Source organism: Leptodactylus fuscus, chromosome 7 (assembly GCF_031893055.1).
Source record: "Leptodactylus fuscus isolate aLepFus1 chromosome 7, aLepFus1.hap2, whole genome shotgun sequence".
Lineage (NCBI taxonomy): Eukaryota > Metazoa > Chordata > Amphibia > Anura > Leptodactylidae > Leptodactylus > Leptodactylus fuscus.
The window spans coordinates 1,983,198-1,996,501 of NC_134271.1; the positions used below are offsets into that span (position 1 = coordinate 1,983,198).

Sequence of the window (13,304 nt, forward strand, 5' to 3'; positions counted from 1 at the left end):
CACAATACCAAACACAGCACTGTGCACCGTATAGTGGAATCGCAGATCAGCCTATTCATTTGAATGAGACTGAGCAGGTCATGTGACCAATAATAATGATATCACAGAGATGGCGCACGCGGATCACGGCTGCCGTGTTACACATCTGACTGCAGGGCCAGAGATTCCCACCAATCCACATCTGGAAGCTCCGTAGGCTGAGTCCAGTATAGTCGCATAGATCCACTAATGGGGCTGAGCTGCAATTCACTCGTCACCTGTGGACACATGCAGCGCTGTTTTGTGGAAGAAAGCAGCTGTAGTTTTTGCAATTCTGGACAATCCCTTTAAGCCAAGTGTCAGTGCATAGGCAGGATCTCATTTATTAGTCCCACAACATCCTAATGACATCATCATGACATCATCAGTCTCAGGCTGTAATCAGATATAATGAGCTGCGGCGTCGCTCTCAGCCGCTCTTATACACCAGGACGAGGTCAGGACTAGATTAGTTTTATACGAGGACTCGCGGCTTATAAAATTCTATTGAGCAATAAATGAATAATGAGAAAGGGCAATAAAACCTGCAGAAGGCTCCTACCCCCGACCCGTACAGGCCCGGCCGCCAGCGTGCGATACTCACAGGCTTCTCGAAGCTTCTCCTTGTCATAGTGCAAAGCCTCATAGTCGTGCATGGAAATCCGACTGACGCGCAGACGCAATCTGTCCGGGACCGGCTGCTGACTGAACACAAGCACTCACATTAGGCACCGACATCACATGACACTATGAGCAGCCCAGACTTCTCAACCCCCCGAACATCTCAAGGTATCGAGTGCTCGTCACAAGGAGGTTTAGAAGCAACAAAACTCTTATCATTGTCTTACTCGTTGAGCTGGGGGAGCGACGTCCGCCTCTTGGTTTTCTGGACGAGGTTGGCTTGGTTGCGCAGGGTAATTTTCACTACTGAGGGCCCCAACTTACAGGGCTCACCATCAACCTGCATGGGAATAGACTTGTACGTCCGTAATAAGACCTCTCGGCACTGGTGCAGGCGCTCGCCGTGTCCTCCGACCTGTAGAGCGGCCTGCGGGAAAGAAGATCACATGGAGGTGAGAGGAAGAAAGATGGAAGGAAAGCGTTACCGTGTACGGAATCAGGAAAGACAGCGGCAGCCGAGGAGGATAAACACGTATACAACCGAATATGATGTACGTGTATATATGTGTGTGTGTGTGTGTGTATACATACATATAGCATCAGGATATAGGGCAGAGCCGGAATAGATGGCACTACCATAGCAGCTCGCTGGTTTATATATGGCACCAGTACCGCCTGCGCCTGGTATATGCCGTATACATCTCTTATATGTCACTGTAGGTAATAACAAGCACAGATTATGATCCTCAAGGAGATTTCCAGCCCCCAAATAGAGATTTTAATACTAATCTGTCCATGTGGATGTTATCCTTGGAGGTCCGACACCCGCACAGATCAGCAGTCTTCAGGCGCTGGACGCTGCTATAGTGGACGGGAGTCAGAAGCCGTCAGGGCCGGAGCAGCGATGTCCACTGTATAGCGCTGGTTCTGGGGAACTGCAGCTCTGTCACTATCCCTTATAGAAGAGTCCATTGCCCCAGGTTGTGGCACCTAGAGGGACGGCTGATCTGTGCGAGGTCCGCGGATCACATCAGTAGGAAAACCCCTTTAAGGATCTGTGCATTGAGTATAATGGTGATAGACGCTGCGCTGGTACCATATAAAGGCAGAGTATACAGTATATACACCCTGTACCGCATGCAGATGTTATATATACATGTCATATCCACAAGCATGCACGTTAATACATAGAAGAGACGTGCTGCCACCTTGTGGTCATGTGTGCAATGACACTAACATCAGGCGTTGCCTCACCACTACAGTAGCATGGACTGGTGCGATGCACTACAAGCTGAAGCAGGTACATGAAGGACAATGACAAACAAAGAGCAAGGTGACAGTCACGAGGACCTTTACAGTACCAATGAGGCCATAGTGAAGCCAATCACTTCAATACATCCGTCATCATGCCTCTGAGGTTCAAAGTCATGGTGCTCACCAGGGTTGCCCCATGGCATAGTGCCGGCACAGTACCTAGATACAAGAAAAACAGGGTAACCAACAGCCCTCGTGACAATGTACAATGGGGAGATCTCCAGGGGTTCCCCTATAGAGGACAGCGGATTAATGTCTGATCACTCAGGGATTTACCACAGAGACTCTTCTACAAGAACAAGGGCCTTCAAGATCCAGAGGTGCCCCAGTCACTGCTATGGGGCTACCGGGACACCAACCTGTGGCAGCCCCATGGACATAAAGTGGTGGCCAATAACCTAGAACACTGAGCACTCTCTGCGAGACCCCGTACTCCTGATCTATGGGGGTCCCCGTGATCAGACACTTACCCCTGTGTGGATACAGGAGGATTGTTGGGAAAAAGCCCTTAAAGGGACGGTGCCCTATGTACAAATATCCCCTAACCATAAGACAGGTGTCCGATCACCGGGGGCCCAATAAGTCTCCAGAATGGCACAAACCCTTTTAATCTACACAGAACATTGATGACAAAGAATATTTATAAGAAATCAACTCAAAAAGATTCAAGAAGATCAAAGACCTCAGATCCAACCCCCGAACCCCTCAGGGTCAGACACAGCAGACTGACGGACCTCTAGAGGGGGCTCTTAGTGTGCAGAGTCTATGGAGAACATTCCGGGCACCTCCGGGCGCACGGCCGCTCACTACGTACCGAGGGATGTTCAGAAACACCAAGCACTGTAACTTCAGCTCCTGAATCTTGGCCGTCAGGTCGGTGCCGTCACACTGAGAAGAAAAGACGAAAAATCACATCCAGAAATACAACCACTAACATGGAATCATCTAAATGGAGCAAAAGCCTCACGGATAAGAAGTATCGGCGACTTACCACAACTCGGATGTGCTTGGCCAAATCTCTGGAGCTGCCGGTCAAGAAGTCTGAGAAGGCCGTCTGGAGGAGAAGAGGAAACGACTGATAAGTACTCGCAAGGTGTGGAAGACTATGGAGAAGAAGCAGAGCCAAGAAGACTCACCCCGGCATAGAACATCTTATTGCGGAATCTGCTGTTAAATTTCTCAGGATTCGCCTCTGAAAATAGAAGAATACACCAAGTAGTCAGAGCAGACGTACACGAGCTAGAAGAATACACCAAGTAGTCAGAGCAGAGACGTACACGAGCTAGAAGAATACACCAAGTAGTCAGAGCAGAGACGTACACGAGCTAGAAGAATAAACCAAGTAGTCAGAGCAGAGACATACACGAGCTAGAAGAATACACCAAGTAGTCAGAGCAGAGATGTACACGAGCTAGAATAATATACCAAGTAGTCAGAGCAGAGACGTACACGAGCTAGAAGAATACACCAAGTAGTCAGAGCAGAGATGTACACGAGCTAGAATAATATACCAAGTAGTCAGAGCAGAGACGTACACGAGCTAGAAGAATACACCAAGTAGTCAGAGCAGAGACATACACGTGCTAGAATAATACACCAAGTAGTCAGAGCAGAGACATACACGAGCTAGAAGAATACACCAAGTAGTCAGAGCAGAGACGTACACGAGCTAGAAGAATACACCAAGTAGTCAGAGCAGAGACATACACGTGCTAGAATAATACACCAAGTAGTCAGAGCAGAGACATACACGAGCTAGAAGAATACACCAAGTAGTCAGAGCAGAGACATACACGTGCTAGAATAATACACCAAGTAGTCAGAGCAGAGACATACACGAGCTAGAAGAATACACCAAGTAGTCAGAGCAGAGACGTACACGAGCTAGAATAATACACCAAGTAGTCAGAGCAGAGACATACACGAGCTAGAAGAATACACCAAGTAGTCAGAGCAGAGATGTACACGAGCTAGAAGAATACACCAAGTAGTCAGAGCAGAGATGTACACGAGCTAGAATAATATACCAAGTAGTCAGAGCAGAGACATACACGAGTTGTGGCTTCTCTAACCCCCCTTAAGGCTGGGGACAGACATGATGGGTTTGCAAACTCTGTGGTTGTTTTGACTGTTTGCAATGCAAAGGCTGAGAACTGTGCAGGGGTTAAATCCATGGTAAAAAAACAAACAAAAAAGAGTCAGTTTTGCCCCGGACGGGTCTGCTGCAGGACACAGTGTTGTGGATATACCATAGCGGACCACCATGTGGGGCAACGGCCTATGGGCTTCTCCAGGTTGGCCCTTTCATGTATGACAGATTCCATGTGAAGTTCACTGGACGTCAAAGCAAAGTGGGAAATGACACAGTGCCAGGAGAAAACAATCCACAGTCTATCTGCCATGTGTGAACAAGGCCATACAGCGTGCAGAAGAGACATTGTAAGGCTTTGCGGGGGTGGGGGAGTCATATTGCTAGAGGTCTCCTCCATATTTGAATGATTCGGTATTAGTGGCCTAGTCAGTGCTGACACACACGTATATAAGACATTACCTCGGGACTCGTGGAACTCCAGGGTGACTCGAGCGTCAAATCCCAGACTGAAATAGTTATTGAAGACGTCTAGAGGCAGCTGCAGGAGAAGAGGAAGACGTTCAATCCAGATGTTCTTGTCCTTACTCACCGATCATATAATATTCCTATATACTAGTGTATAATACCCCTGCCTACAGCTGCCACATCCTACAACACTCACCTTATCGGTGGCTCCTTCCCCTCGGTCCTCTTCGCAGGTTTCCAGATTTCGTTCCACTTCCAAGTTCCACCTGTCCAACTGGACCACCGTTCCTTCCTCTACGTGGCTCAGGATTTTTGAGAGGGGCTCATCTGTGTAACCCTGGAGAAACAGCAGCACATACAGGACACGTGAGCACGTGAAGGAATCCTCTGCGAGTCTGGGGGATCGCCCGTTCTATGGGATCACACCTCATCCTGGCACGTAACAGAGAGTGGGACCGAGGCCTATTCTAGCACAAAGGGGAATGTGGGACTGCGGCCTAGTCCTGCAAAAATGTGAACGTGGAATAGTAACTCAGTCCATGAGAGATCAATATGTGACCCGGACATGGGGCAGCAATAACCAACAGCCCAAACAGGCTGAGAAAACAGCAGGAGGACTAACGGGGTAACCTACCTATAGACTGGAGAGGAGGAGATTCATTCAGAATGGGGCAAGTCTCCATATACCTCATTGTGTCTCAGGGGTGTAGGGTGATGGGGGGGAGGTGTGTATGACACCCTGTATAGGATCAGTAATGGCAGACATTGATGGGTCTCCAATAAATAGGCCCTGGAGAAGCCCCTTATAGCACCGCTGTATACGGCTCACCCTTCAGCATACTCACCCCGCCCCAGTTGAGTGTTCTAGCGAGATCATTCCCAGTGCCGAGCGGGAGGATGGCGACCGGCGGAGGAGGAAACAGATGCAACTGATCCAACACCGAGAGAATCCAACCAACCTGCAGCAACGAGACAAATCCTCTAAATACACAATGTCAGTCTGGAGCCGCCTACAGGCCGGCCAGGAGGTCTGGGAGATCCGGACATCGCTCTGTCTCACATGCCACAATATGGTTTGTCTGTTCTGGCTGGAGAGAAATCTAAACTTATGATCCAAAATGGCAGAGACAGATCGAGAGGGAAGAGAAGGCAATGGCGGCGGTACATGGTGTCCCCGAACAACGCACGGCCGTCAGAGAGTAACACGAGCGGAGATACTCACCGTGCCATCCCCTCCGCACGCCAGGATACGCAGCGATGGAACCTTCCGGTACATCTCTAACCTGCCGGGAGACACAAGGGGCGCAAGTGAGAGCGGAGAACAAGACGCAGCATCAGGACGGCGACGTCTCATAAACAAACTACATACAGAGGGGAAACATGGAGAATGGAATCATCATATGTAAAAGAACGATTTATTTGAAAATATTAAAAAACATTGATACAACACAGTGCAGAGACATAAACATATACGGAGAGCAATGCTGCCAGAAATGTGGCTGAAATCTGCCAAAAACACCACTGTACAGTGTAATATCTCACAACCCCAAGAGAATCACCTATGGGACACATATATAATAGAACAGAATATATACCGGTACATTAACATGTATAATAAGATGGCCGGAGCACATGTATAATATTAATAGGATAGCAGGTATGTGTATAATATATAATAATATAGAGGGGTAGGTGTATAATATATAATAATACAGCAGGGGTATGTGTATAATGTAATATATAATAATATAGCAGGGTATGTGTATAATATATAATAATATAGCAGGGTATGTGTATAATATATAATAATACAGCAGGGGTATGTGTATAATGTAATATATAATAATATAGCAGGGTATGTGTATAATATATAATAATACGGCCAGAGCACGTGTATTGTATACTATAATATAACTCGTATACTGACGCGGCCGGAGTACAGGACTATAGTATAGGACCTATAGCGGCTCCATCCTTGGCCTGTTGTATCAGGACGGCAGTCGGGTATATGGGCCCCACTCCTCGTGTACCTTACCGCCCCCTCCAGTAAGTGTTGGGGTGTCGGGTTAGGGGCCGCGGGGGCGGCTGATTCGGTAACTTCTATAGCTGGAAGTGTAAATCACACTCGGCAGATTCACCGTCAGCTTGTTATAGAACCTGGAGGCGTCTTGTGAATACAGAACCGCACAGAAGCAGCCGCAATGCTGAGAAGATGGATGGAGCCGTCCTGAGCGGACAGTGGGGCTGCAGGGTATATAACTATAAGTCCCCGAACATGGTAAGAGTCCTTTATATAAGATTTAGAGGCAACTACAATCCCCCAGAGGTCAGACATCTGAGCACAGGGGTTATTGATGGGAACCCCCTATAATACTCAATGACACTTTACCCCCGGCCACCTGCGCATTACACCCGGCCGCCTCCTGCGCATTACACCCGGCCGCCTCCTGCGCATTACACCCGGCCGCCTCCTGCGCATTACACCCGGCCGCCTCCTGCGCATTACACCCGGCCGCCTCCTGCGCATTACACCCGGCCGCCTCCTGCGCATTACACCCGGCCGCCTCCTGCGCATTACACCCGGCCGCCTCCTGCGCATTACACCCGGCCGCCACCTGCGCATTACACCCGGCCGCCACCTGCGCATTACACCCGGCCGCCACCTGCGCATTACACCCGGCCACCTGCGCATTACACCCGGCCACCTGCGCATTACACCCGGCCACCTGCGCATTACACCCGGCCACCACCTGCGCATTACACCCGGCCACCACCTGCGCATTACACCCGGCCACCTGCGCATTACACCCGGCCACCTGCGCATTACACCCGGCCACCACCTGTGCATTACACCCGGCCACCACCTGCGCATTACACCTGGCCACCTGCATACAACAGTGAGTAATAAGTTTCGGATACTTACGCCTCTTTTGGACCGCCCTGACTAAGGTCAAACACTTGTCGCGGATTCAGATACCACATGAAGGACTGAAGGATCTTGACACCCTGTGGGGACAAACATGAGATCAGATGACACCCAGTAACACCCACCGTACCGGTTATAAAGCAGAAAGTCGCCGGTGACACCGAATATCAGGAACCTGCTGTCAGAACAACGTCCTACAAAGCCAAGTCTCAGAAGTAGGACAATCCAGTTATAGTGAGACGGGAACTGCCGCGCCGACTACATCAGGGGTCACCAACATCGGCTGTTGTCACACTACAACTCCCAGCATGCTCCTATGGACAGCACAGGCAGTGTGCACGGCAGAATAATCCTAATCGGGCAATCTCAGGAAGATGGGGGGCGCTTAGACCCCATGTAGGGGCCAGGTAACAGACCAGCTGTGTACATGTGACCCCCCATATGGATGGTCAGTCCTCAGATTGGTCCCCACATAACACTACATGTCTTGGTGGCTGCAGACACTTTGATAAAATCAGACCAGGAGCAAGACCCGGGTCCGACTGCCCCTGAAAGGGGTCCGCTGCCTCGTACAATCCTCATTTATTAGACAGACAATACAGGGAGACCTGGCAGAAAGTGATCACAGCTCCTTTAGCGCCTCCACAGGTCAACTGAAGCATTACATGGGCCCTCTGAACTCAATAGGCCTTCCACAGTAAAGCTCTTTGTAGCGGCCATGTCTGCTCCATGGGATAAGCAGTAAAATGACTCCATTACCCTCCCTTCTAACCCCAGAAGTCTCCATCTAGCTGAGGAGACGCCAGAATAAGACAACAATGACCAAGAGCCATCAGCTGACACATGAAAGACAAGGAACTGGCCAGGGATCTTATAGGATATTAAAACAGGCTGCTTTAATCCAGAAACAGCACCACTCCCGTCTGCAGGTTGTGTGTGTTACTGCAGCTCAGTCCCAATCACATCAATTGAGCTGATGGACAGGTGCAGTGTCGTCTCTGTGAGAAAGCAGCCGCCATTTTGTAATCCTGTACGTCCCCTTTAATACAAAAGCAATGGTGTCTGGGTGACGTAAGGCGACTCACTTGATTCCCTCCGCTTTTTGGATTAACAAACACCAGCACAGGCTTCATAAGGGGGCACGGGGCGGGTCTGATGATGAACGGCCGCATCCTGGGCTCCTACAAGACAGAAGTATTACTGTCAGCCAAGTACAAGACTGGTACATAGCCTCCCCACGCTGGCACCCGTCCCATAGGTTTGCATGAAGCCCACCTCAGCCCCCTTCTTGCTGGGCTTCCTCTTGAATGACGGCCGCTTCTTCTTCTTGCTTGACTTGATTGAACTCTAAAAGGAATTAAGACGCGTAAGAATTGGAGACAGTCAGTAAGGACAAGGAGGAAGCGGAAGAAGTCACTGACCTGTGGTCGGCGCACTCGGATTATCCACGTGGGGGGCACAATGACGGCAGCGTGAGCCCCTAAAGAACAGGGCTCCTCTATGTGGTGAAGCATGAAGCAGGAGACCTTGTTGTGGTACTGCGGGGAGAGAACAGGAACGGTGAAGAGGAGCGAATGGTGCGAAGATCCAGAAAGAAGAAGAAAACGTGAAGAACTGACGTCTGCAAAGACTGAAGACGGGAGGACGACTCGCTAATGCAGAGGATTGGTAATATAAGGCTGTCCTTGTAGTGATGGATGTCAGCTAATGCTAGGAGGATAGCCGTAATACTAAGAGCAGCCAGAAGGGGGCGATAGAAAACTGCTCAAGAAGCTTCACACACCAAAGCCGTATGGAGTCAGCCGACAAAATATATACCCCAGAGTATGTATACCATATTACCTACCCAATATTATGTATACAATATTATTTATATATTACTTACCCGCTAGCCATAGGACAGAGGATAAACACCGGACCGGAGGGGTCTACTGAGACCTCCACTGATCCCAAGGATCCCTTACCCCATCAGCCTGACTGGTGGCGGACGCCGCCCCTATCTACTGCATTAGGAGGGTCGGAGACATGGCCCCCTTAAGGGGATTCTCCAGGGTTCATCATCATGGTGACTTCAGTGACAAAATTGTCACCGATTAATTTTATTAAGAGTTTTCCTAATACAAAGCTCCAAACCTCCTGCACACATGGGGAGTTTGAACCGCACATCTGGACCCCCTGCAGTCACCGCCAGGGTAGGTCATCCATATGTGATTGGTCACATGGTACAGCAGCAGCCTCAGGCCCATCCAAGTGAAAGGGGCTGAGCTGTAATACCAGGAATAACCACTACAGTATGTACAGTGCTGTGCATGGTCTCTGAACACGGCAGCTGATCTGTGGAGGTCCCTGATGATGAACCCCCACAAATCACCTTATTATGGAAGTCCCAGAAAGCCCCCATAATAAATACACCCGGGTACTTACAGGGATAGATCAGTGATACAAGACGCAGAACTCACCGCCAGTTTGCACCACGAGCAGCTGATCGCAACAATCTCTTTGCTGTGAAAGGCAAACTTCTGCTGGAACCCCTGAAACGCAGCAAAGGAGACGACAAGGTGAGCAACACTCAGTGTACGGAAGCAAAGGAAGGAGAAAGTGGACGGAGCCGAGGACCACCTAATGTGTATGGCCGTGTCCGGACTGACGGTAACGGCCTGCAGTGTCTAATGGCTCACACATATAGCATAGCAGTGTACATGGACCACACAATGTTCCTATAGATCAGTGTCATGGCCCTATAGTCGCTCCGTGCGCTGCTGTAATGCCAAATATTCTTCCCTAATAGTAATAATGTCACAGACACTTACAATGGATTTCCTGTAACAGTAATGGCAGCCTGACGGCCCGCGGACACTCACTGCAGCCGCTAAGGCTATAGGGTGACCTGCGACTAAGACAGTCATGTGACCACTGTGACCTGCGACTAAGACAGTCATGTGACCATTGTGACCTGCGACTAAGACAGTCATGTGACCATTGTGACCTGCGACTAAGACAGTCATGTGACCGCTCTGTGACTTGACTGTACACAGAGGTGCAGACTTGCTGTGAGTCGCAGTCACGAGACATACCATAGACGTCAATGGAGAAGTTGCATATAACCTGCAATCAATATCTACCAGGTCTGGATTTACTGTAACCGTTCCATCACCGTCCATGTGCAATGTCCTAGAGATGCATTAACAGCTTTGTCACATACGCTCTGTGCGACTCCATGTTGTGCGGCCTGTTCCTGTACGTGTTATGGCTACCAATGGGAGGTGCAGCCGCCATATTGCTGCCATGCCACACGGTGCAGCTAAAACTGCATTGGAAAAAGCTTTATGCGGTTTTGTTGCAGTGTTTTGGCGGTTTCTTCATTGTACATGTTAAATATGTTTCACCTATAAAATGAAGAAAGTGTCCCAAGCACGGCATGAAATCTGTGCGCAGCTTGTGCCATGGCGGTTACGCCTGTGCCCTAGTATACTGTATAACGCACCCTTAGAGGACGTCCATACTATATACGGTAAGCAGGTACACTATGGGCCCGTACTATACACCTCTGTGCACCAGGCCATGGACGGAGAACCTGCGAGCTCTCGGACACTTTCACGGTCGGTTTATTATCCTATAACGATATCGATGTAATTAGAACAATTATCAGGACGACAATGTTAGAGGATTGTCAAGGTGAGCGCGGTTTATTAACACGGATTTCACACATCTCCCGTGTTGGAGGCGACCGCGCAGGGACAGTCTGATATATGACATGTATACCGCCATGTGTAGGAGGAAGTGGTGAAGAAAATCTCACACCTGCTCCCTGCAAATCAGGAAAGCGACGACGCAACATCACAAGGCGCATTATCTGCTCTTCTCACCTCTATCACAATGAATCCGCTCATCAGAGAGGCAAGCGCCCAAAATACACGACCGAATGACACCCAGGTGATGTCCTCCAGAAACGCCATTACTAGCACATACACAGCACAGATTTATTAACCCCTAAGAATCCAAACACACAAGGGAATCAGGTTCATACATTGTCCAAATCTCCTGACCCAAACCCAGCCTGGAGAGCAGGACCCTTGTATCATAGTGATATATAATGACGGGAGTTATCTGTATATAGTATATAGGACAGCAGGACCACCGGCAGACAGGGAGACTCAGCAACAAAGCTCCACCCTATACAGTACATGGCATACCGCTCCACCCTATACAGTACATGGCATACCGCTCCACCCTATACAGTACACGGTATACCGCTCCACCCTATACAGTACACGGTATACCGCTCCACCCTATACAGTACACGGCATACCGCTCCACCCTATACAGTACACGGCATACCGCTCCACCCTATACAGTACACGGCATACCGCTCCACCCTATACAGTACACGGCATACCGCTCCACCCTATACAGTACACGGCATACCGCTCCACCCTATACAGTACATGGCATACCGCTCCACCCTATACAGTACACGGCATACCGCTCCACCCTATACAGTACACGGCATACCGCTCCACCCTATACAGTACACGGCATACCGCTCCACCCTATACAGTACACGGCATACCGCTCCACCCTATACAGTACATGGCATACCGCTCCACCCTATACAGTACATGGCATACCGCTCCACCCTATACAGTACACGTCATACCGCTCCACCCTATACAGTACACGTCATACCGCTCCACCCTATACAGTACACGTCATACTGCTCCACCCTATACAGTACATGGTATACCGCTCCACCCTATATAGTATATGGTATACCGCTCCACCCTATACAGTACACAAAATACCATACATTACATAGCATACCACATATCTCTATATAGTACACAGCATATTTCTCCACCCTATACAGTACACAGCAGAACATACTGCCCAATACAATACAAAGCAGACTACACCGCCCTATACAGTACACAGAATACTGCACCGTTCTATACCATTCATGGCAGATCGCACATAACATAGGCCATTTAACACAAACTCTCATGATGGGAAGATCTATACCTATAATGGAAGGCTCTATCTATACTGACCGGTCAATGTATACACAATCTGGTGTGAGCCTTGTGCACAGATATGAAGTAATATACAGGACAAGCCCCCCCCCCCCCCCCCCCCCATCTCACCTTCCCACACTGGCGGCATTTCCCTGCCTGGCGTCTCCGGTGCACCCAATGGTGCCGAACAATCACCGGCTACAAGACAGGAGATAAATGGTTAAATGCAATGACATTCACGATTCCAAAATGTACCTAGAAAAGGAGAAGACTATACATAAAGGTCAATACATCTGCGAAATAAGAGGACCCGCCCCAAGCAGAGCCCCCTCCTCAGAGACTGCCCTAGTAGATGTGTAGAATGTGTTCCTATATACTGCTCCGACCAATGACTGATATATAGAGAGATATATAAGAGTTCTATATACACATATTGTGGCTGTCTGCTGGGGAGGGGGCCGGAGGGGCGTCGGGCTGCTAAGTGACTCCGCTGGGTTATTTCTGTTATGTGAATGCCACGGCCCGTGGGATCTGACACGACAAGACGCTGACATAGCGCAGAATATTGTCAGGACAGATCAGCTTTAACTCTTTAAGAACATCTCAAAGTCACAAGGATTTAAAGGAGCTGCAGTAAGTGTCCTCCCGAGACCCGGTGGCCTCTGTATAGGTGGCGGCTGCTCCACGTGCCCGGGTACCTGCTGTAGTCCTATAGAGATGGCCAGAGGGGTGGGTGCCCTAGTGTCACTCCAGTCATACAGGGGGACACCTATTCTAATGGGGGTCCGGGCCGTCAGACCCCAAACAATCAGTTCTAGTCAATCTCAGGACAGTCCCTTTATATTTTGGTTTATTT

General features: G+C 49.4%; 1 protein-coding gene and 1 long non-coding RNA gene across 4 annotated transcripts in view; one reads left to right on the forward strand and one right to left on the reverse strand.

The window, feature by feature from the left end:
• The window catches only part of DGKZ (diacylglycerol kinase zeta), an 85,041-nt gene that overhangs the window by 19,525 nt on the left and 52,212 nt on the right, over positions 1-13,304 (reverse strand). For all 3 annotated transcript variants that reach the window (XM_075280770.1, XM_075280769.1, XM_075280768.1), the window contains exons 7-22: positions 12,578-12,646; positions 9,896-9,967; positions 8,858-8,974; positions 8,712-8,783; positions 8,522-8,617; positions 7,434-7,516; positions 5,733-5,793; positions 5,356-5,469; positions 4,707-4,847; positions 4,505-4,583; positions 3,090-3,145; positions 2,945-3,007; positions 2,768-2,841; positions 2,001-2,112; positions 867-1,066; positions 623-723 (exon numbers count right to left, since the gene is read on the reverse strand). In XM_075280770.1, the coding sequence (XP_075136871.1) occupies positions 623-723; positions 867-1,066; positions 2,001-2,112; positions 2,768-2,841; positions 2,945-3,007; positions 3,090-3,145; positions 4,505-4,583; positions 4,707-4,847; positions 5,356-5,469; positions 5,733-5,793; positions 7,434-7,516; positions 8,522-8,617; positions 8,712-8,783; positions 8,858-8,974; positions 9,896-9,967; positions 12,578-12,646 (1,510 nt within the window). The remainder of the gene's footprint in view (positions 1-622; positions 724-866; positions 1,067-2,000; positions 2,113-2,767; positions 2,842-2,944; positions 3,008-3,089; positions 3,146-4,504; positions 4,584-4,706; positions 4,848-5,355; positions 5,470-5,732; positions 5,794-7,433; positions 7,517-8,521; positions 8,618-8,711; positions 8,784-8,857; positions 8,975-9,895; positions 9,968-12,577; positions 12,647-13,304) is intronic.
• Positions 3,380-3,847, forward strand: LOC142214395 (uncharacterized). Its single transcript, XR_012717273.1, has 4 exons — positions 3,380-3,424; positions 3,469-3,510; positions 3,598-3,639; positions 3,813-3,847. It is a non-coding gene; the product is annotated as an uncharacterized LOC142214395 (long non-coding RNA).